The sequence below is a fragment of the Sinocyclocheilus rhinocerous genome, unplaced genomic scaffold (genome assembly GCF_001515625.1).
Source record: "Sinocyclocheilus rhinocerous isolate Xijiao unplaced genomic scaffold, SAMN03320098_v1.1 scaffold166, whole genome shotgun sequence".
In the NCBI taxonomy this organism is placed as follows: domain Eukaryota; kingdom Metazoa; phylum Chordata; class Actinopteri; order Cypriniformes; family Cyprinidae; genus Sinocyclocheilus; species Sinocyclocheilus rhinocerous.
The window spans coordinates 1,244,820-1,270,297 of record NW_015633186.1 but is presented as its reverse complement, the minus strand read 5'-3'; the positions used below and the strand labels follow the sequence as shown (position 1 = coordinate 1,270,297).

General features: G+C 36.9%; 1 protein-coding gene across 2 annotated transcripts in view; it reads right to left on the bottom strand.

Moving 5' to 3' along the window:
- pitpnm3 (PITPNM family member 3) overlaps window positions 1-25,478 on the bottom strand; it is an 87,465-nt gene that overhangs the window by 8,681 nt on the left and 53,306 nt on the right. For both annotated transcript variants that reach the window (XM_016556998.1, XM_016556997.1), the window contains exons 7-13: window positions 24,895-25,002; window positions 20,242-20,414; window positions 17,632-17,789; window positions 17,333-17,503; window positions 9,052-9,252; window positions 8,262-8,410; window positions 5,167-5,283 (exon numbers count right to left, since the gene is read on the bottom strand). In XM_016556998.1, the coding sequence (XP_016412484.1) occupies window positions 5,167-5,283; window positions 8,262-8,410; window positions 9,052-9,252; window positions 17,333-17,503; window positions 17,632-17,789; window positions 20,242-20,414; window positions 24,895-25,002 (1,077 nt within the window). The remainder of the gene's footprint in view (window positions 1-5,166; window positions 5,284-8,261; window positions 8,411-9,051; window positions 9,253-17,332; window positions 17,504-17,631; window positions 17,790-20,241; window positions 20,415-24,894; window positions 25,003-25,478) is intronic.

Below are 25,478 nucleotides of genomic sequence, written 5' to 3'. Positions count from 1 at the left end.
TCCTGAAAATACCTGGCCACAGTCACCTTCATGCCAGCAGAGGAAGCCGGCAAACAGAGAGGAAGATAAATGCAAGAAGTTTTTACTCTGCTGCTTTATAGAGCAAAGGCAACGCTTTGAGACAGCGTCTGAATTCACAAAAACTTCTTCCCATAAGCCTGACTCAAAACATCCCTCTCACATACCAGCTACTATAGTGATGAAATCCAACAGGATACTGAGGCTTAAATGAACTGGGCCCTTAAAAACTGCAAACAGTACTAGATTTTCACATTTCTGAACTATGTTTGAGTGGTGCTTGCCCACGGCTTTATATGCCACTGCTAAAGCTTTGTGAGTGGTTGTTAGCATGTTGCCATGTGGTTGCTAGATGGTTATTTATAGGGCTGCATGATTTGGGGGAAAAAAATCAAATTGTGATTAGTGCTGCCAAAATTAGCACATTAACGCATGCGATTAATTTTTTCAAAAATATTGAACGCAATTAACGCACAGGCGGAGCTAGGATTGACCACCCTACTCACAACTGCTGCTTCTGTCTATTTTTTATTTACAAGAATTGCGCTTATTTATTTTTGGCATTTTTTTTTTTGCCTTTATGATAGGACAGATCAGAGCTGACGGGAAGCGAAGTGGGAGAGAGAGCTGGGGGGCAGGGTCGGCGCTGTATGTCGGCGCGCTGCCCACAAGGCTATCTACGGAGCCCGGAAAGTCACCTGTACGAGAAAAAAAAACAATCCGTGGCGACGGTTTTGATTGGAAATTCGTGGGTACGGTTTATTAATCCGTGGGCACGATTTGTTAAACCGAGGGAACAGTTTAAGAATTCGTGAGTACGGTTTATAAACTGAGGGGACGGATTGCAAAACCGTCGCCACGGATTGTTTTTTTTTCTCCTACAGGTGACTTCCCGGGCTCCGTAGCTATCAACGCCAAGAGAATTGCGTTTATTTAGACGGAGAACGTCTTTACGACCACATCAAATGGGAAACTTTTCAGACGCGCACTCCAATTCGCCTTAGTGCCAGGCAATAGTCAAATGAGCGCAGAAAATGATACGCAGAGCGAATGTGGGCAGCCATGCCATTGTTTTCAAAAGTCTTTGTTTTGGTCCATTTACACTGAAACGCAACCCCGGAGTTTCCAAACGAAAAGGGGGTCTGCAGCATTTTTAAAGGGGTCATATGATGCTGCTAAAAAAGAACATTGTTTGTGTATTTGGTGTAATGAAATGTGTTTATGCGGTTTAAGGTTCAAAAAACACATTATTTTCCACATACTGTACATTATTGTTTCTCCTCTATGCCCCGCCTTTCTGAAACGCGTCGATTTTTACAAAGCTCATCGGTCTGAAAAGCGAGGTGTCCTCTGATTGGCCAGCTATCCAGTGCGTTGTGATTGGCCGAATACCTCAAGCTTGTGACGGAAATGTTACGCCCCTTACCATATTGTGATGCCCTGTCCGGCTGGAGCTCAGAGACAAAAACATTAAAACCCATTATAAACGAGGCATTTGTTGCAGTTAGAACGAGCCGTTTTAGGTAGGCGTGGCTGACTCTTAACTTTTATAAAGAATATCTCTTTGGATTTGAGACTTTAGTCTTTGCAACTTTACAGATCTTCTTTATGCACCAAGAGCTTGTAACACTCCAAAGAGAAAGGAAAAATTTAAATCGCATCATATGACCCCTTTAAAAGGGTCGAGAACACTGGAGTAGTGTAAACGACAGGTGTACCCCTAGCAAAAGTTATGCGTTTTAAAACGAAAATGCACTAGTGTAAACGTAGCCTTATACTGTAAAAAATATACTGTCTGATGTTTCTACATTAATTTGAAGATTGAATGTGAAATGAATGTGAAAAACTTTGATGTTAGGTGGGATTAAACACGGTTATTCGCGATTAATTTGAGAAAAAATGTGCGATTAATTCGTTAATTTGATAGATTTTTCGATTGACAGCACATTGTGATACTTGTCTGCGGAGCTTGTTTGTAAGGCTACACAATTTGGCCAAAATGTTGTGATTATATATGACTAAATAAATATTATTAGTATTGTTATTATGATTATTACTATTACTAAATTAAAATAAGACATATTTCTATTGTAATTTTCATAGTAGCAGATTTTTTTAATTTAATAATCATCATAATAATAATACTTCCAATTTTACAGTAAAACTACAAATATTAATGGCTGATCCTAAAGTGTTTAATATCTTTGACCACTGAGCTTTTACATTTTTTTTTTTAATCAGCCGGTTTCATTACAATTTGGGAAGATTGCTGGTGCATGTTGCATTCCTAAATGCACATTATAAGTGACCCAAACTCAAAGCATATGTAGAGATGAGTTCGCATGAAGTTGCATTTACTGTAAACAAAGCCACTCTAAGACACAGAAAACACTGGATAATGAGCTGCTGGCATATAAAAGAAAACAGAGCTGCACTCTTAAACACACAGTACATATATTTATATAATTAAATCGCAGCCTTTGTGATTTGATAATCACACTAAGCCATTATTTTGATGATTGTTAGTTAGTTACTACAAATCAAAAGTGCCCATCTTCAAGTCTCTATGTTATTCTGGTATGTAAATATGGCTCTTGTCCCTTCTACAGTGCAAGTCTGTGGGATTATTATTTTTTTGCCTGTTTTATTGTCCATCTGGTAAAAAACTAGTCAGAAAAAAAATCTAAGCATGAGAAATAATCAAAGCAATGTTAGAATTAGCAAGCCCCAAAAAAAATCTCAGCTGAAGTTTGAATGTCATGTAAATGTTGAAACTCAACTGAACAGTTGCTGGCACTCATGTCGTCAGAAATCACTGAAAATGATTAACTCGTTAGTGTGTTAATTATCACGTTAGTGTGTACGTCACTTTAAAATAACTTCTTGCCATGTTCACTTTTGTAAGGTCCACACACTTGGCCCAATGAAGGTATCCAGTGGTGGATGAAGGTTTCTTGCGTGTTTGGTCTTTTCAGCACGCAGAGTTATTCAATTTAGGTTTAACTCAAATCTGACTCCATTTTATGTGCTGGGTGAAGAGAAGGATGGGTGCGGGGAAGGAAGGGGATGAGGAAAAACCCAATGCATATGTGAGAGACGTTTTCCCGCATTTTCTCTCAGTGAGATGCGGAAACAGATGTCTGTATGTTAATGCACTGTGTGTGTATTGTCTGTCGCAGAAGATCAAAGTTTCTGAGTTTCTTTTATCCTTACACTTTTGAATGAGAATCTAAGTACTTTGACTTTGTTAATATTATGCTATCATGTTGGTATGGCATGAGCCCACACAAAGAGCTGTACACCCCCGTAAATCATTAGCCCACAAAAGCTAATGAGACTGATTGCACTGATTTGTCATTTAATGAAGCGGTTAAACCTTTCCCAGCTTGCAGCCATTTGCATATTGATTAAGTCAGTCAATAATTCATCTTGGCATGGGCCCATACATGAATGCCATATGATGGGCTTCCAAACCAACACACATACTGATGAGATACACACAAACAGCCAACAAGCAACACACCACCATATGTGCTGGTGACACACCTGAGTGGATCTTCAGACACAAGGCTAATCCAACAAAGAAGCATGTTGCTGTGTAGGAAAAGCATGTATGCTTGTGGAATGGATCCAGATTGGTGCCTACTTTATGCCTTGCAGCTCGCTCACCGAGCCAGAATGATGCAGCATATACACACAAATAGAAGCATTCAGGGTCTCACAAAGGAATCAGGAGAGTCTTTCGAAAACAACATGACTGCATAGAAATGCCTTTGACATGAAAGGCTAGCAAGCGCTCTGATCAAATGCTATTGAGGCCATCAGCGCATTCAGAAGGGCTCAGCGGGCGGCAGAAATAACCACGATTTCAGATCAAGGTCCTGAGTGATCAAAAAACCATTCCCTGTGAAAAGAAAAGGTAGAGGTGATAACACAGAAGTGTTTCACTGAGCTATACTTAACCTCAGTGAAGGACTGGGAAGAATTGGTCTTTGTTCTGGAGGGTTCTTTTGAAAGCGAGCGCTAAAATACCCTGTAAACCTGCATAGGCAGTAGTGTTCAGCAGCACTGTTAGCTAATTGTGTTGATGTGCCTCCGAGCAGTAAATCAAGGTCGGCCGTGATTTTCTTAAGGCGCGGATTTCTGCCCACACACACTGAGCTATTGTGCCGAATTTGAGAAACTCAAAGCCCTGGCAGAAGGGGGATATTTTTAGTTCTTCTACAATGTCAGGACTCTGCTGCAGTCCACATTTTCACTTGAGTGATATGTGTGTGTGTGTGTGTTTGTGTGTCTGTCTGATTCTGTAGACCAGAGCCAGAAATTAGCCAGGGCTCAGGGGGGAAAAATGCCATTCAAAAGGGACAAAAATGCCCTGGATATTTAAATATAGGGGCCAAAAAAAATGTCCCTAATCGAAACAGCTATTACATCAAAATCTACAGACAGCAGATAGTATACTTTACAATCCAACATAGAGACAAGATAATTATTTTAATTACTATTATTATTAGGGATTTAAATTTAAATTGATATTAAAATTCTGGATTATCCAGTGAAACGTCAGACTTCTCTCTGGAGACATATTCTGGACTTTTCCAATCATTTAGTCAGTTTAAATCCACTCGTTTCTTACAATCGAGCAAAGTCCATGGCCTACATTTTTTCTTTTTTTCCGACAATCTGTTTTACTCGGATGTATGTCAAAATACAGAAGAAAACATCTACTGCTACTTCTATTAAATTACGAATTTAAGTATTCAACATTGACTGATATAGATACTCAGTCAATAACCAATATAGTACCGATATAACATGCAGTGCTGTTTTTATATGGTCAGAAAAACAATATGCCCACATATTAACCACTGAAAATCAATTCCAAGAGGCAAACATTGCCTCCTAATAAATATCTGACACTGCTGCAGACGGATACCTCTATCACACTGACATCTAACTGATGGATAACATTACTCAGCAGATTTCATGCACAGAGGTGTACTATTAATCACAACAGACACTTATAATGAAGAGCAAGTTAAACTACCTGGGTAAAAAAAAACACACAAAACTTAATGATGTTTGAAAGTTTTCCAGTGTATGTGAGAGTATGTTTTGTTTTGTCAGCTCGGCCATGTTTGTCCTTACCCTAAGCTTGACGTGTGTGCGTCTGCGTAGCCACTTCTCCCTCGGACTTGAAGGTGAGAAGGGGGCGGAGTCAGAGTTGTCCATCTCTTGGGCTTTCACATAGTCACAGTGCATCACCTGTCAATCAATCACACAGATATTAGTAACCAATCATTGTTATCACGAGGCTGTGCAACCTCTAAGGGAGGTTAAAGGAGAAGTGTGTAATTTCTGTGTAATTAGAAGCAGCACAGGGAATTGCAATTTCTTCCAACAGGTGGCAGGTTTCCAGGCTTCCCTTGGTTCACAAACAAGTTATTTGGTTGAGACAGATGATGAGATGTTGGACTGCAAATGACTTGCAGTACAGGTAGTATCTGCACATTATCCTTGATACAAAATGGATAAAATGTGTAGTATGTGGTGTTAAATCCAACTATGAATCAGCAGTATTGTCCTTTTTTCTTAAGGCATGAATAGTCAAGTTGTAATAATTTTCCATCCAAGCATAAATAATAAGAAAAGCTATTTCCCCCAAGGATAAACAACACAACATTCTTTAAATGCTACTACTGCACAGGTCTGATTGAATCAGAATGCAGGTATTAACTCTTCAAATGAAATACAAAATTTGTCATTTTATCTGTTTCCTGCTGCAATGTAACTCGCTACTGTAAGAAATACACCTACAATCAAAAACATTCTTTATGACCTCTATTATTTAACAAAAAAAAATCACTCAGTGGATTCAGGTGTAGATGAAACATCTTTGTTGCTGTAACATTTGAGCTGGATCAAGAGGATCATGTTTATTAGTCTTTCGTGTTACTATTAAAGGGGTCATATGATGTTGCTAAAAAGAACATTATTTTGTGTATTTGGTGTAATGAAATGTGTTTATGCGGTTTAAGGTTCAAAAAACACATTATTTTCCACATACTGTACATTATTGTTTCTCCTCTATGCCCCGCCTTTCTGAAACGTGTCGATTTTTACAAAGGTCATCGGTTTGAAAAGCGAGGAGAGCTCTGATTGGCCAACTATCCAGTGCGTTGTGATTGGCCGAATACCTCAAGCGTGTGACGGAAATGTTACGCCCCTTACCATACTGTGATGCCGTGTCCCGGCGCAACGAGACAAAACCAATAAAACCCATTACAAACGAGGCATTTGTTGCATCCAGTGGGGACATAATTACGGATTATAATGACTTATACTGTCTTTTTACGCGTTGCGTTGCATCGCGCTGCGTAAACAGAAAACCATGTCTGCATTTGTGATCGAAGAAATGACAAACAACAAGCGCTACTTTACACTGCTCCTCTTTGGGTTTGAGACTTTAGTCTTTGCAATTTTAGGGATCTTATCTATTCATGAACAGCTTGTAACACTCCAAAGAGAAAGGAAAACTTGAAATCGCATCATATGACCCCTTTAAGGCTTGAGGATTTGTGATAGCTGCACTTGAGGATCTAAATCTTTGCAAAATCATGTCAAACTTTGACTTCGACAAAGGTGTTTTATTGTATGCATACTGTCAGTGGAGTGGAGGCGTTAACCGAACTCCAGTGACATCGAGTCATAAGACCCAAGTGATTATTTTTCAATTCAAATTGATATTACAGTCACAGCCAATGAGAACATATTTGATTGTTAAATACACAGCCATGTGGATGAAGTGGCTGGACCAATGAGATTTCAACATGGGCAGTGCTGCCCAGTGTGATGAGACAGAAACCGCATGTCAAAGACAAGGTGTCAATGTTGATATTTGTTAACTGAAACAGTGATTTCAATTATTAAAATAAAGCTGAAATAATATAAAATATAAACAGATGAAAACTTAAAATTAAAACAAGTTTGAAGTAGTAAACTTCAAAACTTCAAATAAGCTGAAGTACTAAAATTACTAAAACAGAGCTGAATAGAAAAATACCATAATTAAAATGAAAAGTGGAATATAAAAACAAAACGTAATTAGGAATATGAATAAATACTATAAATAGTAAAATAACATCGTCAAATGTCACTTGAAGTAACCATAAAAATGCAGAGAAATCCTAGTTTTTTCATACTGAACAACCCATATTTATATCTCTGAATGATTGTACACGCTTTGGCAAGACTCCACCTTTTCATGTGACATTTTGAAATTTATAAGTGGTATGTAATGACTTGATCATGTCATAATGGCATCTGTAATGACAGCTTTCCATTTAGCAGGGCCTGAGGAATGCACAATAAACTAAGGAGAACACAAACATATTAGACCAAATACATAAAACACGAAACCAAAAGCACAAAATTTGCACATAGATAACAACACTATCTGGCGTGTGACACCTAAATCAAACACTGCAGCTGGAACTCTTGTCAGCTCTATTTCTCTCCTTCACGCAGGCAAAGACAATTATGAAGGAACTGCATTCAGAAAGATAGATTGGTCTATGATTTGCCTAAATTGACTACTTCCTTCCCACCTGTGCCGAGGCCGCTTCTTAAGAATTAATTTAATAAGAGGTGCCATTTGCATTTGACACTCTAAAGTGAAGCCCGTGTACATCTGCATTGAGAACTACATCGGTGATTTGATCTTCAAAAGTCTCTGAAAGTGAAGGATGTGCCACATTTATTTGTCTCTCAGCCAGAGGTACAGCTGATATGAATAAAAAAGGCATATTAGAATAAAGTACATTCCTTTGGCTGAATCGAAATTTCCAGCACAAAAGACAGAGAGGAAGGAAGGGGACGAATTAGGAACAGTGGGCAGAGAGAAAGGGACTCTTTTGATAGAGAACAGATAGAGGTTGTGAGAACAGGGTATCTAAAATCTTTCTGTGGTAAAAGGCAAGTCTTGCAGTCTTGTCACGTAGTACTAATTTGATTTCTCTGGCATGAGTAGAGCATAGTCAGGGAGTCTGAAAGTTATTACGTTTTTTGACCTGAAAGATGCACAATAAAACAAAACAAATAAACAATGGCTATAGCAAACTCCTTTGAAGTGCAGGATGGTCCCCCACATAGCTAGGGAATATCTGAGGTGTCACTGTATCACAATAAAATGGAAAACGATTTTGAGCTTTGTTCCAGTGTTTAATAAATGGCTCTAAATGTACCTGTCGCAGAAGGAAAGCAACCACATCGGTGGATTCCCAGTACGAAGCGTGGAACAGATGAGGCAGAGCCACTGTAGGGAATGCTGTCAGGACATCCGGACAGTACAGAGCGTAATCCAACCGCTTAGACCCCCACCAGTTGCTGGAAACTATCACATACACAAAAACAAACTATTGGTATATGGTTTATATAAACTATACACTATTGTTCACAATTGTTTGAAATCAGTAAGATTTCTTTAAAGGTTAAAGAATCACAGTAGTGAAAAAACAGATACCTGGCAACCACATAAGTTTCAGTTGTAATTGAGAGGTCACTGTCACCTAATTAACATTCATAAACCAGGGTTTATAATGTGTTTCCCCACTTTTAAGACCGTTTTTATGTCCTTGTATAAAAGAGAAAAAAATATAATAGAGAATAATGCTAAACATTATGGAACACTTGCCTCTACTGTACCATTATATATATCTCATTAGAGACAGACAGATCTTGTAAGAATAAAGCAGTGCCAATAAAACCGCCATGTTTTGGACTAATAACTGCCATTATGTCCTTTCTCTGCAGCTGAGATATGATCTACTTGAACAGAGTTAAATACACTGCAGCAGGCCTTTTGGCAGCACAGAGAGCAGCTAACACTGCAATGCTTGGCTTGAGAGCAAAAAGCATCTCTAATTATGAGGTTTGCGCAGTACTGAGTCTGACAAAAGATCAAAGAGCTTTAGATAAAGTTAGTAAGAGAGTTTAATATTGTGCCCGGAGCTCGCCCACCCACTGCCCACTCACTGTTGGTGACGGTGCTGCTCAGCCTGCTCTCCCAGCAGCCTGATAACTGGCTGTCCATGCTGGTCAAACTGGACCTGCGGACCTCGCCGCCCACCCGCCCACCTGCGCTGTGCTCCGTCTGGGGAGAGGAAGAGTGCGGAGCGCCCACCGGAACCGTGCTACCGGGCAGGAACATGTCAGGGTAGCTGTGGATCTCATCGACTGCAGAAAAAAACAGGTCATGGTGGTGAAAGTTGGATATGTAGATTAGGGTCGGATCAATATCAGAATTTTGGCTTTGGTACAATATCTGCCTCTGGTACCGATAAAAATCAATACCTTAGATAGAACAAATGAAATGATTAAATGAAACTAGGGTTGTCAATAGAATCAGTCGTTTAATGCCAATATTTCTTGACCTATTTTTGTGGTTAACACATCCCTATAGAAAGAAAAAAATTATGTTCAAGTATTGGGTTCAGTAATTAATTTGGAAAGTATCTGGGAAATGCAATAATACAACAATTTTCTACATTAAATTTTTCATTTGATTGACTTTTCTCAACATCTCAAAAACTTAAATTATAATTACATTTGACCAGCTCTGTTAAACATCTAAAAAATGAATTAGATAAATTGTGAATATTAAATATATATATGTGTGTGTGTGTGCATTTTTGTGTGTATATAACTATTCGTGCGTGTGTGTGTGTATACACACACACACACACATATATATATATATAAACAGTCATAAATAACTGATATGTGATAATCTGCCTCATTTTATGGATTTTCTTTGATTTCATGAAAAGCTTGTGAATATAAATGAATATGCAATACGTGTTTGTGTGTGAGAAAGACAGAAAGAAAGAAAGAGAACTGGCACGATTCTAGACAACACCACACCATGACCCCAGAGGAGCCTGTTTAAATTGAATTTATAAAACCCTCAGCCACTGCACAACCAAAACAACAAAAGCCTCCCTTTCACTCTCAATATAACTCACCACAACTTCAAACTATGTTTGTGCAACGGTCCTAAATGCTTCCTGACAGGGATCAAGACATGCAGGCAGAAATTCTTTAAGTGTCCACCCTGGCTAATCTGTCCCTTTATAAGCCTACTGCCTCGTGCACACATGGCCTGTTATTTCCGACAGGGGTAAATTGAATCTATTTTCATTAGCCCAGCAGCCTGTGCAGAAAACATCCCATTAGGCTGGCCCACATTATGGGCGCAACCACATGCATGTGTGAGCCGGAATATATGTGTGTGTCACATTGGCAGCTGTGTGCCACTGACCACTACAGGTGGTAAAGATCACCTCTCCTCTGTCATTCCAGCAACTGGCTTCTCTCATTTGCCACTGCCATGGGCTCGCAAATGGCCAAGGCTTCAATTATGATGACAGTCACTGAAATGTGGGGGATGGGGATGGTTGGATGTCTGTAACAGACAAGAGCGCAGGAACAATCCGAAAAGTGAGGTGAGGACAGATTTTAAATCATATCAGCATCTTTTCACAAGTATGACATGGTTTAAATGCCTAGTTGCCACAGATACACTCATATCCAACTTATTTTTCAAAGCTGAAATAAGCCATTTTCTATGATTGTGCAAGACTTCTGGTTCATTAGCAACAGTAGGGGAATAACGAGAAGAACAACAACTTTGCACTTGCCGTAAACTGTAAAACTGTTTTCACTACAAACCAGTTTGTTCATAATTAAGATAATACATTAAAATAATATGGTAAGATACACCAGTTTGCAATATCATTTTGCATGACAACTGTGAGGGGGGGGAATTTTTTTTTATAACTCATCCGTTTAAATTATATTTAGCCTTAAAGTACTGCATAATTAAGGGCATGGCCACTTGAGTGACAGGTGGTTTGCTGCTGTTGTCACTTTGGTCACTACTAGCTCAACCCACATCCCGCCTCTTTGCCCATTTTTGTTTATCTGCGAGTGATGTGCGGTGATGCACTGCCAAGATGGCAACGACTGGCTCCGCCTACTTTGGGCTTCAAAAATGCTCTTCAGACCCCTTCGGGTGACATCATGGACACTACCTCGGTCGCCGTGAATTTGCCAAGTAAGACATGTTCCTGGATCAACATCTTTTGTTGATTCTGGATCAACATTACTGTCCAAAAATATAGACTAAACCCAATCCCTACCCCTAAACCTAACCCTACCTATAATTTATTCCTAAAATCAGTGGGAAATGATAGCTGATTAACAAGGGTGTAGAAGCACCTAATCCTGACTGTAAGCCTAAAACTGACATTTCCTGAAAAGTTCTCTCTCAATTGGTTGATTGGAATGATGTTCCAGGATCAACAAGGATGCTGATCCAGGAACATGTTGTACTTGGTCAAATCACACTCACCACACTACCTCCATGTTTTATACAGTCTATGAGCCAGACCCATAAAATGTACAAATGGCCATGCTCACTCTTAAAAATAAGGTGAATAGAAAGTTTTAAAACTAAACTATTTTTGCAACAATTTGCTTCCTAAAACACTGTAGCGACAATTTATAAAGAAAGGAGATGTAAAAAAAATAAATAAATAAATAAATAAATAAAATACTACAAATAAAAATCTAAATAAAGCAAAAGTAATATTTATTATGTTATGTGATGATCAACTTAACATATATGCTGAAATGTGGAAAAAATGTATAATATATCATTTTAAATGTGTGTTTGTGTGTGTGCATATACTATATGTATGTATATATATATATATATATATATATATACACACACATACAGTCATGGCCAAAAATATCGGCACCCTTGGTAAATATGATCAAAGAAGGCTGTGAAAATTAATCTGCATTGTTAATCCTTTTGATCTTTTATTAAAAAAATTCACGTGACCAGTTGATGTGCTTTGGATACCTCCCCACATGCGTTAACGATGACAGACCTAATATATATATATATATATATATATATATATATATATATACACACACATGATAGATAAGACAGATAGATAGATAGATAGATAGATAGATGGATAGACTGATAGATGGATGGATGATGGATAAAATAGTAATAAAAAATAAATAAAATATCAAATAGAAATGAACATATAAATGAATATATAAAGTTCATGCCAATTAAAGAATTAATATTCAGAATATTTGAAACAATTCTCAATCATAATTATAATTATGCCCAGTTTGTCATTCATGAACTGACATATTTTCCCACCCTCCCAAACAGGAGATGAGGTGAGTTATAATGATTGGCATGACCCTGGTAATAGGGGTCTGGAAAAGGGGAAATGGAGGGCTTGGAGACGAGCCGGGTGGAGGGCTGGTAGACATAGAGCACCATACTGAGGCTAGGTGTGAATTCTAAGCAAGGGCAGCCCTATCAGTGCTGGTCATCAGAACGAGCCTCTGCGATTTTATTGCTTTACAGTCATGCTGACATCTTTGAGAGCTTGGCTAAGGCGTGTTCAGAATCTGCTTATGCCCGCTCCAACTGTAGCCACAAACTGCAAAATGCTCCAGAGAGCCAAACTCTCCTATCTGGGTACAGTTTTGCAGAGTTAACCCCCACAGTCTCTCACCTTGACCTTTTCCAAGGAGTTTTTGCCGGGCGCAGGATGCTGCTTAATTTCTCATGTCACTAAAGGCCCTGGAGCCAGCTGCAGAATACAAATTCACAGGAGCTCTCTCTTCAGAAAGCGTGGACTGGAATCAGACAGCACCATTACGCTAAACCCAGATGAACACGGGAAACACGACTGCTCTTTATACAGACATGAGGAACAGGCAGGGAGACTGATCACACTTCCGATACGGAGTTCATTAGTGTTAACAAAGCCATCTATTTACGCGAGCGATGGGCTTTTTACAACAATCCCACTCATTCTTACCAAGACGAAGCATGCATATAAATGGTAGCAAACATATTCTGGTGTGATCACGACACTGACGAAAACATTTGCGTGAGAGATTAGTTTGACAAATGAACAAACACTTGACTTGTGTACAGCTAGAAAGCACAGATGCAATGATAATACATCAAGAAAGATAACTGAAAACATACAATTAAATAGCCACTTCCTAAGTTCATGAGTCATCCATTCAATTATACTTGAGAAGTGATACATGAGCAACAGAGAGAAAGTGATAGCGATAAGAGATACAGTAAATGAAAACAGGGAAACTGGGGCAGGAAGGAGAAATTGGAGCATGTGACAGTGCTCCAGAATGTGACCATTATGCAACAAATTAAAAGTTACTCAAAATTATAGATGCATTTAATTACCATCAATGTGGTGTGGTCAGATCTTTAGAGTGCATGTGTGCCTCCATTTTTGGGGTCAGTAAGAATTTTGAGGAAAAAAAGTTAATATTTTTGTTTAGCAAGGATGCATTAAATGAATGAAGTTACAGTAAAGACTTTTACACTGTTACAAAAAAAATGCTGCTTTTTAGAAAATTCTATCCATCCAAGAATCTTGAAATAAAAATAAAAAAAAGTATTAAAAATGCATCAGAGTTTCAACAAAAACATTAAGCAGTACAACTGTTTTTTTTTTTTTAATTAAATGAATGAAGTTACAGTAAAGACTTTTACACTGTTACAAAAAAAATGCTGATTAATATCAGAAGAAGGCGGCGGGAACTGGCTCAAAATCAAGGTACGCTTAAATTTTTTTATAAATTTTTTAATACTTTATTTTAAATGGTACGTAGACATGCTTTTACATCTTTTTTATCACAAAAGATGTTAGTGATTGCAGATTAATCAGTGGCAAAATAAGTAGCTATAAACTTAATGAACTAAAGACCAGAATGTGACCATTATGCAACAAATTAAAAGTTACTCAAAATTATAGATACATTTAATTACCATCAATGTGGTGTGGTCAGATCTTTAGAGTGCATGTGTGCCTCCATTTTTGGGGTCAGTAAGAATTTTGAGGAAAAAAAGTTAATATTTTTGTTTAGCAAGGATGCATTAAATTAATGAAGTTACAGTAAAGACTTTTACACTGTTACAAAAAAAATGCTGCTTTTTAGAAAATTCTATCCATCCAAGAATCTTGAAATAAAAATAAAAAAAAGTATTAAAAATGCATCAGAGTTTCAACAAAAACATTAAGCAGTACAACTGTTTTTTTTTTTTTAATTGATAATAATAATAAGAAGAAATGTTTTTTGAACATCGGCATATTATAATGATTTCTGAAGAATCACTGGCACTGAAGACTGCTGAAAATGTAGCTCTGCCATCACAGAAAAAATTTACACTTTAAAATACATTAAATTAGAAAACAGTTACTTTGAGATGTAATTATTTTTGATTTAATAAATGCAGCCTTGAGCTTAAGAGATTTTATCAAAAAATAAATAATAATAATAATAATAAACCACAAACTTCTTAACAGTAGTGTAACTGCTTTCTGTTGCATATGACTTAAATCAACAAACACAGTGGGACCCGAGAAGACTAAATAGCAAAAAACATTCCAGTTACAGATGACTCATTACAGAACTGTAGTTTCCAGTCAAGTTTGTTTACGTGTCCTTAAATCTATATGTCATATTAAGATACACAATTGTATTCTTTTATTGTTTTATTTTATTATACAATTCTAAAATTAAAAACATATATATTATAATGTATACTTGTTTTGTTTGTTGTGGTTATTTTGTGAATTAATGTGTACTTTTATTTTGAGCCAGTTCCCACCTCCTTGTTCCCGGGTTTCGACTAACAAAGCTCATTAATATCAGAAGAAGGCGGCGGGAACTGGCTCAAAATCAAGGTACGCTTAAATTTTTTAATACTTTATTTTAAATGGTACGTAGACATGCTTTTACATCTTTTTTTATCACAAAAGATGTTAGTGATTGCAGATTAATCAGTGGCAAAATAAGTAGCTATAAACTTAATGAACTAAAGAGCATATTCAATTCCCATGTGCTGTACACAGAACAGTCAGAGCAAGACAGTGCTTTCAATCAACCTTACATATTGAGTGCATGTGCAATATTTGAGTATTAGTTAATTTAGCAAGTTTAGTCTGGAGCCATGACTAGAGGTAAGGGACGTAGCGGCAAGGCGCGGCGTTCAACTTTTAGGACAAAAAAAAAAAAAAGGAAACCGCACAAAAACACAAAAAGCAAGATCAATTGAGCAAAAGGTCTTGCTCAAAATACTGGCTTAGCATGACTTATAAAACGACCGGGCAACTCTGAGAAGATTGAAGACTAAGGCACAGCATTTACTACTACGCTGTAGAATAACACGAGGGACCTTTGAGATGAGGGCGAGGTGGTATATGAGCTCTGGGCATGAGGGGCTGAAGGCAATGAGGAGATGAGAGGAATACAGAGTTCAGTGGAAAGAATCAGGCTGTTCTTCAGCGTAATGAGAAAAGGAACTCCATGATGTCGCTTCACATATGGCTTTGGGATCGCGGTCCCCAGTTTCCAGCTACTTGAAATGAATGGCTCCGGATTTTCAATCAGCCGCCAAATGAAATGAATCAATCCAAATGCACAGGAACAGCATAAACACGAAAACAGATGGATATCAGATACATTTCTCACATTAAAGGCCCGCTGAGTAAATCTGTAATGATTCATAATGAAAGAACCCTACACATGGGAGGCTGCTCCAGAGATACTCCATTAGGATGGCAATGTGTGTGCGGTGTGTGTGTGTGCGCATGCATTAAATTAGACACATCCACGCCTCGGTATCTAACAAATATTGTGACATTTTTCGCCTATGATCAACAGAGTGAGACTTGATATAATTAAAAGTCAGTGTCACATTTCCTGTGAGACACAGACTGTTTCCTCTCAATGGCAGATGCCTGTCTCTGTTGCATTGTGTTGATGAGGGTTGTAATCCCTTGCTTTTTCAGGAAGGTTTCACAGTTAATACTGTATGCATTTGCTTTCCTGTCAAATGATCTTAAAAACAGCTCATTTACACATCATATTTAGAGTGCTTTATTATCCTTAAGCATTTTCAAATTTGTTTAAAATTTTCTTTATTTGACCCTCGACCTCTAGCACTTTCTGTTCTATTTTAATTCTACTTTATCTATATTTATCTTCTTTTTTTTATAAAAAACAAACAAACAAACACTAGCTTTCTATTTTTTCTATTCTATCTACTTGTTTTTCTTTGTGTGTGTGTGTGTGTATATATGTGTGTGTATAATATATATATATATATATATATATACACCTTGCTACGTGTACTGCGTTAGGTTAACCGAGACTTGTCATTTGCACTTATATATTGTTGCTCTTTTGTTAGTTTTGACTGCTTTTACTGTCCTCATTTGTAAGTCGCTTTGGATAAAAGCGTCTGCTAAATGACTAAATGTAAATGTTTACTATTCATTTCAGTTTGTTTTTGAATCAATTTTCATCTTTTAATCTTCTGAAAAGTCAGTTGAAATGACATTGAAAAATATTTAATATGTGTGTTTATGTGTGTGTGTGTGTATTAGATGCAAACTTGAATACAAGCACTGATTGAAATAGCTTTAAAATACTAAAATTAATAAAATTAAAACTGAAAAATCAATTTAAGCATCTAGAAAGATAAAAAAATCTAATAAAAATGACAATCACATCAAATGACTAAATCTTAAACTAGAACTAAAATGAATATCTAAAATTAAAAGCTAATTCAAAATATTAATAAATACTATAATATTATATGAAAAATTCTAAAACACTAGTTTAGCCAGATTCGTTATTTCTGTCATTGAAATGTTTCTAAAGGATACATCATTAGCTCAATAATATTTGTCCTAGTTCTAAGCCTAGCCTAGAATATAGAACAAGCCTAAAATGGATGACATGTAAGTTAAATATGTCTGCAAAGCAGGATAAAATATGCTCTAAATAAATCAGGACCTCATTACAGAGCGAGACACCAGCTTGCAGAACTTGGTAAAACTCCAGGGAATCTGACACTGAGTAAAAGAATGTAAGGGGGACGAGAGGGGGCACAGTATTGCTCAGGTTAGCAGTTGTCTGTCTGGGAAAGGAGGAAGTCATAGAAAAATCCAGTGTAGTTTCTTCCCCAGAAAACTTTGTTAACAGCCAAACCAGAATAATTCCTCGAAATAGCACACAGAGATCATTTGGCAACCCAAGATAAGTGCATTACTGTGACAAAGCAATTATGAAACATAATAAAAGGAACAAATGAGTGAATATTGCACTGTATTTGTGCATGTGGTTTAGCGGAGTACAGTATAATTGATTCTCGACGGGATATCTCACTCACCGATAAGGTTGGAACGACCGTCTCCCAGAGGATAACGCTGGTAGCGGGGCACAGGGAACGGAGGCAGTTTGTGGAATTGGGAGTGCAGCAACGGCTCGAGTCTAGAGGCCAACGGGTCAGAGGGGTAAAACAGGTTGAAGATCTGTGAACATGCAGGCCGGAGCTGAGACACTGCAAGATAAATAGAAAAGATAAAGATGACCAAATTGTAAATGTGATTGAGGAGGAAGAAATCATAACAGGAATGTATTCAGAGGACAATGTGCCCTGAACATTAATTGGAGAATTTCCACACCAACCCTGGACAGCTGGAAGCACAGTGCGTCTCATTGCAAGCACCAATCCAAGAGGACAACCCAGCAGAAAACAGTCCGACACCTCAAAGTCAAAGCGACCTGGATTCAACACTAAACTGGTGCTGCTGCTCGGTCTCAGGTCTGTTCCATCCTGTATCAGACTGAATACACACACAAAAGATGACCTTTACTTATAAAGTTACAGTATGCCACGTAGTTGTTGCCTTTGGCATTTTGGGAGTTATTTAAAGCAACAGTCCACACAAATATTTTCTGTAAATTTCCATCAGGCCATTCAAGACGTAGATGCATGTGTTTCTTAATCAGAATAATTTGGAGAAATTAGCATTACATCATTTGCTCACCAATGGATCCTCTGCAGTGAATGGGTGCCGTCAGAATGAGAGTCCAAACAGCTGATAAAAACATCACAGTAATCCACAAGTAATCCACACAAATACAGTTCATCAATTTCTGTCTTGTGAAGCAAAAAGCAGCATGTTTGTAAGAAACAAACCCATCAAGATGTGCATTTTTTACATTTAAACTGTTGCTTCCGGATAAAATACAAGTTCTCTCATCCTGATGGCCTGAGGGTGAGTACATTTTCAGCAAATTTTCATTTTTGGTGAGCTATTCCTTCCAGAATACCAGACAGTTGTCCTCACGGATATCAAAAAATGTGCATACCCTGATATAAAATCATATTCAACCCCAACGGATTACAGCAAGAATCTTTTTGTTGGACTGTCAACAACTCTTCTCACTGCTTTTCAAATCTCCACCCTGTTATCGCACATTGTTTGTCTTTATTACCATCATGCTAGGAGCGATGACAGAAAAGCTCTTAAAGACTGGCTATCTCACCTCAGACTGAGTGTGAAAAGGATGGGGTGTACAGGACCCCGGGGACAGATGATTGGGAGTGAAATGTAGTAGAGCTGAGGGGTATGGATGAACTAAGTGATAAGTCTCCCTTAGGTCCAGCGCTATCAGTCCTGGGTGAGAAAAAGTGCTTTTGTCTAGTACTCCTCTCAGCGGCCCTTTAGTGACTGCACAAAGGCGCAAGATAACATGCATTGTAAGGGCTGGTAATGAAAAGGTTGCTAGATCAATCATCAATAGGAAACCAGCATCATGGTGCCCTTAAGCCAGCATTTTTATAGAAAAAAACCCCTACTTATATGCAAAAAAACGAAACAAAAAACATTTATTTATTTTAATTTTTTACATTTTGCATATGAATATGTATTTTCTATATTGCAAATAAAATACGTTTTATGTAACAGCAAATTTATTTACACACATTTAAACATACAAAAAATAGGGGCTTGTTGATGCTTGTTGATGAATTACCAATATATAAAACATGCATTTTGACAAAATATTAGGCTGAATTACTAAATGAAGCATTTTTGTGATAGCACACATTGTACCTAGGAAATACTAAGTAAAAATAAACGCTGAAAATGTTACTACACTAAAATTAATATTACAGTATACTATGTTACAGTATATAACACTAAACATTACAGTATAATATTATATATTAAATTAAATATTTTAAAATATTAAAATTTAATAGTAAAAATTAACATGTAAAAAATTTTTCACTCAATACATTTATATTCAAAATGATAAATAAATTAAGCATGTAAATAAAGATTTTCCAAGCATGCTTCAGTTTATTCAGATTATAATATTATATTTTCCTGACTGGCTTATGGGATTCAAGACTTTGGAACATGTTAAAGTGCATTTATTTATTCTCATTTGTGCTCACATTTTATTTAAAACAGTTTATGTATTCCCCAGTGACTCAATTTACCCCTTGACATGACAAAGCTTAGCCCTAATCCGAAGCTGCATAAGAATACTACTTTATTTGACATATAATTGTATGCACAATTACATAAATTGTTAGCTGTAACTAAGGGTAAAAACATGGAATGCTATTGTTGTACACAGCAATATCCAGGAACTCTTTTAATAAAAGAGCTTTGCTGGAGACTTACAACAATAGTGCAGAGAAATCTCTCTTGCCACATCAATACCCTAAATAGGATCATTTAGAAGATAAACAGTCAGATATTTGGTCCTTTGCTGCTGTGGCATTGAGCAACTTCTGCTTCAATCTCTCATACAGTATCCGCACACTTACTGCAGCTGTGACTATTAATAGCCCTGCAGGCAGACGCAACATGCCATGAAGCAGCAAATATTGATAAACAGGATTGAAGAAAAAATGTGACACATTTATGGATGGCTTGTCCAAAGGGACACATCTGGGTAATCTTGTTCTGATTTCTTATTACAAAAAAGAAGCATATTAAATAGAAGCATAGATAATCCTAAAAATCACTAAGAATGCTTATTTGCACCAAAAACAATTAAAATATGCCAATTTACTAAAACTAATTACGAAACTAATGCAAATACTCCCTGCCATTGTTCAAAAAAATGAACACACCAATGATATGTCAGTCTACTCAAAAAACAAGAGCAATGTTGACACTCTTCAGAAATTGTTTCTGCATGGAGAAAATATTGTAATAGAAACACTTCTAGAAGCAGGTTCAAATTCTGGTGTGTGTTCTTTCAAGCATGCAGTACCTGCTGAGGAACGGGTGGTGCTGGCTGCCAGAGGACTCTCCATCATACGAGTCGCTCTGTTTGCGGCTGAGTGGAGTTTTCCTGTTGCGGGTCTCACTGGGGGCAGATAAGTCAATGTTGCTCCTGCTAAGACGTTTGCTGGAGCTCAGACTCGGGCTGACCTCAGGGTTATCCTGAGTGTGTGGAAAATGTGAGACAGCCAGTTGAACGGAGTCATAATTTATATAAATGTGCAAATAATATAAATGAGCACTAAAGTACAGTGTCTGGATGGTGTGACTGATGATGTGACAGCTGTTCTGTGCTCCCTGAAGATCACAGTAGTGTGATAGGAAAACCCACAGGAATTTGCTCAGAAGTTGCTCTTTGATAGCTCAGAAGACTAAAATGAGCTCTCAGTGATGTTTCTTTATCAACTTTGTCTCAGAGGGTTCAAAAGATAAAAATAAACACAATTGAGACAATTATCGACATTCAGAGTTATACTACAGAGCTATGAAATTCATGTGGATAGAATAACTCGGACTTTTTCCACCATGAATTTTGATGAGACATTTTTATATTGAGATATTAAATATTCAGACTTTGATATCTTGGCATATCTGAGCAGAGTTTGTGACATTCTTGAGATTTCATCTACAACTTTAAAGATGTGAAACTACTAGAAGAAAAATCAGACAAGCAAAAAGTTCTCCAATTAAATCTCATTGCAGTCTATATGAATAAAGTGAGATATTAAAGACATCTCATTTACAGGGATGCAAAATATGTCAAGTACCCTATCTGTTATTAGCCAAGATTACAGATGTTTTAATTTATCAGTATCAGTCAGTATTGGGCATTTCATTGTGCATGCACTATTTATTCACTTTTTAACCTTTCTTTATTTTGATAACACTCAGTGTTGGGGAAGCTACTCTGAAACTGTAGCTTGACCAGCTACAAGCTACTCGTAAATTAAAGTAGTTAAGCTACATTCAAGCTACCCTTCTGAAAAAGTAGCTACACTACAAGTTACTATCAAAAAGTATCTCTACATTGAAACTACTTTCAGTTATTATAATTATTTTATTTGTACATTTAACATTACAAATAACTCAATAATTGTTAATGAAGAATTCTAATAAAGTTATAAGTAAGATATTTGGGGATTAAAACAACATATTGTAATGCAGTCATGATTTCAAAGAGTAGGGTGAATTCTGGTTGATTGGGACACTTTTTCCAAGTCATTTCAATTACGAAAAGTGTCACAATCATTTGATTTTGAAAACTATCCGATACACACAATAATAAAATATAGTTATATAGTAGTTAGCCTACATTATCTCAAACTGACTGTCAAAGTGCAAAATTGCTACAAATGTAACATCAATGCAAGAACAAAATGAATGCAACTTAAACTAGATGCGGAAGAGTCGTAAAATAAGCAGGTCAAACTCATATTTAGACTGTGAATGGAGCCGCTCTGAGATGTCAATCATCAGCTGCGCGCGTAAACACTGCACTTTGCATGGAAACCCGCCGCAACCATCCTTTGCCAAATGATAAGCACACTATATCGCGATTTTATTTTCTGTTGGATTAGTGTTCACTACAAAACTGTGGGGGAACAGACTGTATTATGACAGTTCATCATTGTAAAATAAGCCTTTGATAGAGTGCAATAAAGCAGGAAAATTAATCGGTTTAAAAAGGCTATTATTCACCTCCTGTATATGCTTTAAGTCTTCGACGTAGATCGCATTTTAATCTTTGTTTTGCATAAATTACAGTTGATTAATGTGAATATCCACTTCTGTACATCCTTTGCAAAATCATCAGACGATCTCTTGTTGGTGAGTGGACAGACGGTAAAGCTGCGAGATGCGTGGTATCTCAACAGATGGCGGTAATGAACAAATCTGGTTTGTGATCTAGTCAGAAGAAGATGCTGTGCTGCTTCATAGAGTGGTGGAACTATGATGTCACTTTGTAGGCAAACGCTGTCGGAGACATTAAACGTCATCACGCCGAACAGTTTATCAATTTACAGTATTTTCCAATTGTATCATTTATAGTACAATTAATTTTAGAATAACCAGTTAAAAGTTTACCGCATTTTATATTTCTGCTCGTTTTAACGCTTTCACAGAGAAACTCTGTACAGAGACTCTGGGTTCGTACCATAAGGTAAACTCATGATTATTCCATGTAAACACCACATTTACCGGCTTAGTCACGGTGAAAGTGAAACTTTAACGATGCATAGTGCTTAATGCTACATTAAAATTAAATGTTTACAGTCACATGAAGCGGTTATAGATTGAACATTTTCTAGAAGCAAGGATAAAATAATATTTTGTGTACTCACCGTAACAAAACGATAGCTGAAATGTGGTACTGTATTCACTAAAATAAATGTAACCTTACCATATCCAAAAACTCGCTTACTCTGCTGTTATTTAATAGATTAAATGCACTAGAATTTTATTGAATAGTACGTGGAGACACGTTTTTAATTAAAATATTCATATTAATCAAGGATTTATTGACTTTTAATGCACCTTATTTCGAAATGTACAGAAATACGTGTTTTCATATGTCCTTTAGTTATGATTATTTCATTTATTCACTATACTATTTATTACTAATGTCTCATTTCAGTTTTAGTTTGGCTCTAGTTTTGTATTTATTCCAGTTTATATGATAAGGTTCATGTAGCGTGGATTAAAATTCGTCCACAGAGTAAATCCTTTTCACTGAACGTTAAAAATAAGTTTGAAAAAGTTGAAAAAGCATGGTGGTGGTGACGTTGAAGGCGAGTGACCGTGGTACTGTAGTTCGTTTATAGCCTAAGTTTAGATTTTAAGTTCTGGCGCTTTTATTTAGGCTTCAAAATTCATAAAAGTTAAAAGTGAATAAAGTGAAGATTATCTTGATGGACAAAACGTGTAAGTTTCATGAACTATGATTGAACACAGAGCTTATTTTTTGCAATAATCCAAAAGCCTATGGAAAAATCCTATTGGCTTTTTGTCGAGGGAAACGATGCTAAGAGGAGTGCGATGCTAACAGCCGATCGGCCTACAAAGTGACGTCACAGTTCCCCCACTCTATTACAGACTCATGACTCGACGGAACGCAAAACAGAATGTAGCTTTTGGTCGCACTACACCGCTACTTGCTGGAAAAAGTAGTTAGCTACTGGAAAAGCTGCACTGTTTTAAAAGTAGCGGAGCTACCGTCATGCTACTGAAAAATGTAGTTGCGTTAGTAGTGTCGCTACTTGTAGCTAGCTACTCCCCAACACTGGTAACACTTTACAATAAGGTCCTATTATTTAGAGTATTGTTACACTAAACAATACAGTTGGTACAGTATTTATCATTTTTGTCATTGTCAGTTAATAAAAAAAATAAATAAACTCTTCATTGCTGGTTAAGATCCATTGAATAATATTAACAGATACAACATTTAACTTTAATCGTGTAGCGTGGATTAAAATTCGTCCACAGAGTAAATCCTTTTCACTGAACGTTAAAAATAAGTTTGAAAAAGTTGAAAAAGCATGGTGGTGGTGACGTTGAAGGCGAGTGACCGTGGTACTGTAGTTCGTTTATAGCCTAAGTTTAGATTTTAAGTTCTGGCGCTTTTATTTAGGCTTCAAAATTCATAAAAGTTAAAAGTGAATAAAGTGAAGATTATCTTGATGGACAAAACGTGTAAGTTTCATGAACTATGATTGAACACAGAGCTTATTTTTTGCAATAATCCAAAAGCCTATGGAAAAATCCTATTGGCTTTTTGTCGAGGGAAACGATGCTAAGAGGAGTGCGATGCTAACAGCCGATCGGCCTACAAAGTGACGTCACAGTTCCCCCACTCTATTACAGACTCATGACTCGACGGAACGCAAAACAGAATGTAGCTTTTGGTCGCACTACACCGCTACTTGCTGGAAAAAGTAGTTAGCTACTGGAAAAGCTGCACTGTTTTAAAAGTAGCGGAGCTACCGTCATGCTACTGAAAAATGTAGTTGCGTTAGTAGTGTCGCTACTTGTAGCTAGCTACTCCCCAACACTGGTAACACTTTACAATAAGGTCCTATTATTTAGAGTATTGTTACACTAAACAATACAGTTGGTACAGTATTTATCATTTTTGTCATTGTCAGTTAATAAAAAAAAAAAATAAACTCTTCATTGCTGGTTAAGATCCATTGAATAATATTAACAGATACAACATTTAACTTTAATCATTAATTAGTATATTTATTGCTTTAGAAGTATTTTTTTTATTGTTAGCTCATGTTAACTAATGTAGTAACTAATGTTAACAAATGGAATCTTATTGTGAAGTGGTACCTATATTTTTTCTTTGCCATCATCATCATTACAAGCATGAAAAATGTAATAACACTGTTAAATGTAATATATTTTTAATATATCAGTATCAGCTGATATTGCGAATTTCATAGTATGCACTTTTTACATCTATTTTCATATTGCACTTTATAAAGTTGTGATGCCTAAATTGACTTGTAGCATTTGAAATGACGGATTCTAGTTTTTATTTTTTTATTTTAAATATATTTTGTGTAATATATAGCATCTGTTTTAATTGTCAACAGTGTATCCCTAATCAGGTGTGTTTCAGTGTTTCTGTACATACCTTTAAGCTCTCTGTGCTGTTATGTCGGCTGCTGTGTCGCGGGCTGTTGCTGAAACAGAGAGCATCGAAACACAGCACACCTCCCACACAGTCACCCAACAAACACACCTGTACAAAACACACACACACAAACAAATTCAGCCAGAATCAGTGCAGCGTTTTTCCATGCAATCAACACCGTCAGGCAAATCTCAGGATTGCATAATGCAGTGTTTCCCAACCGGGGTGCCATCTGTCGAGAGCAGGGGTGACATGTAAAAAAATCATTTTTTAATATTTTTAAATTGCTAAAATGTTCAAAAAAGCATCTATTATATAATATCCATTTCTGATGTCGCCAATAATTAGAGATGCACCGAAATTTCGGCTGCCGAAAATGAGTTCACCGCTCAGGTTTCACTTTCACGTGGTGTGACGCTCTGCGTATTATCCCGCTCTATGCGTGTGCGCTCCGCGCAGTCGCTCCACTCATATACCGTTCATGCGAATCGGAACAGCAAAGTCCACTCAAAAACTGAGCCGACAGGAAACATCGATGTAGTACAGTATTGTTTCTGTCTGCAATAGCCCTACTGTGCTGTAAC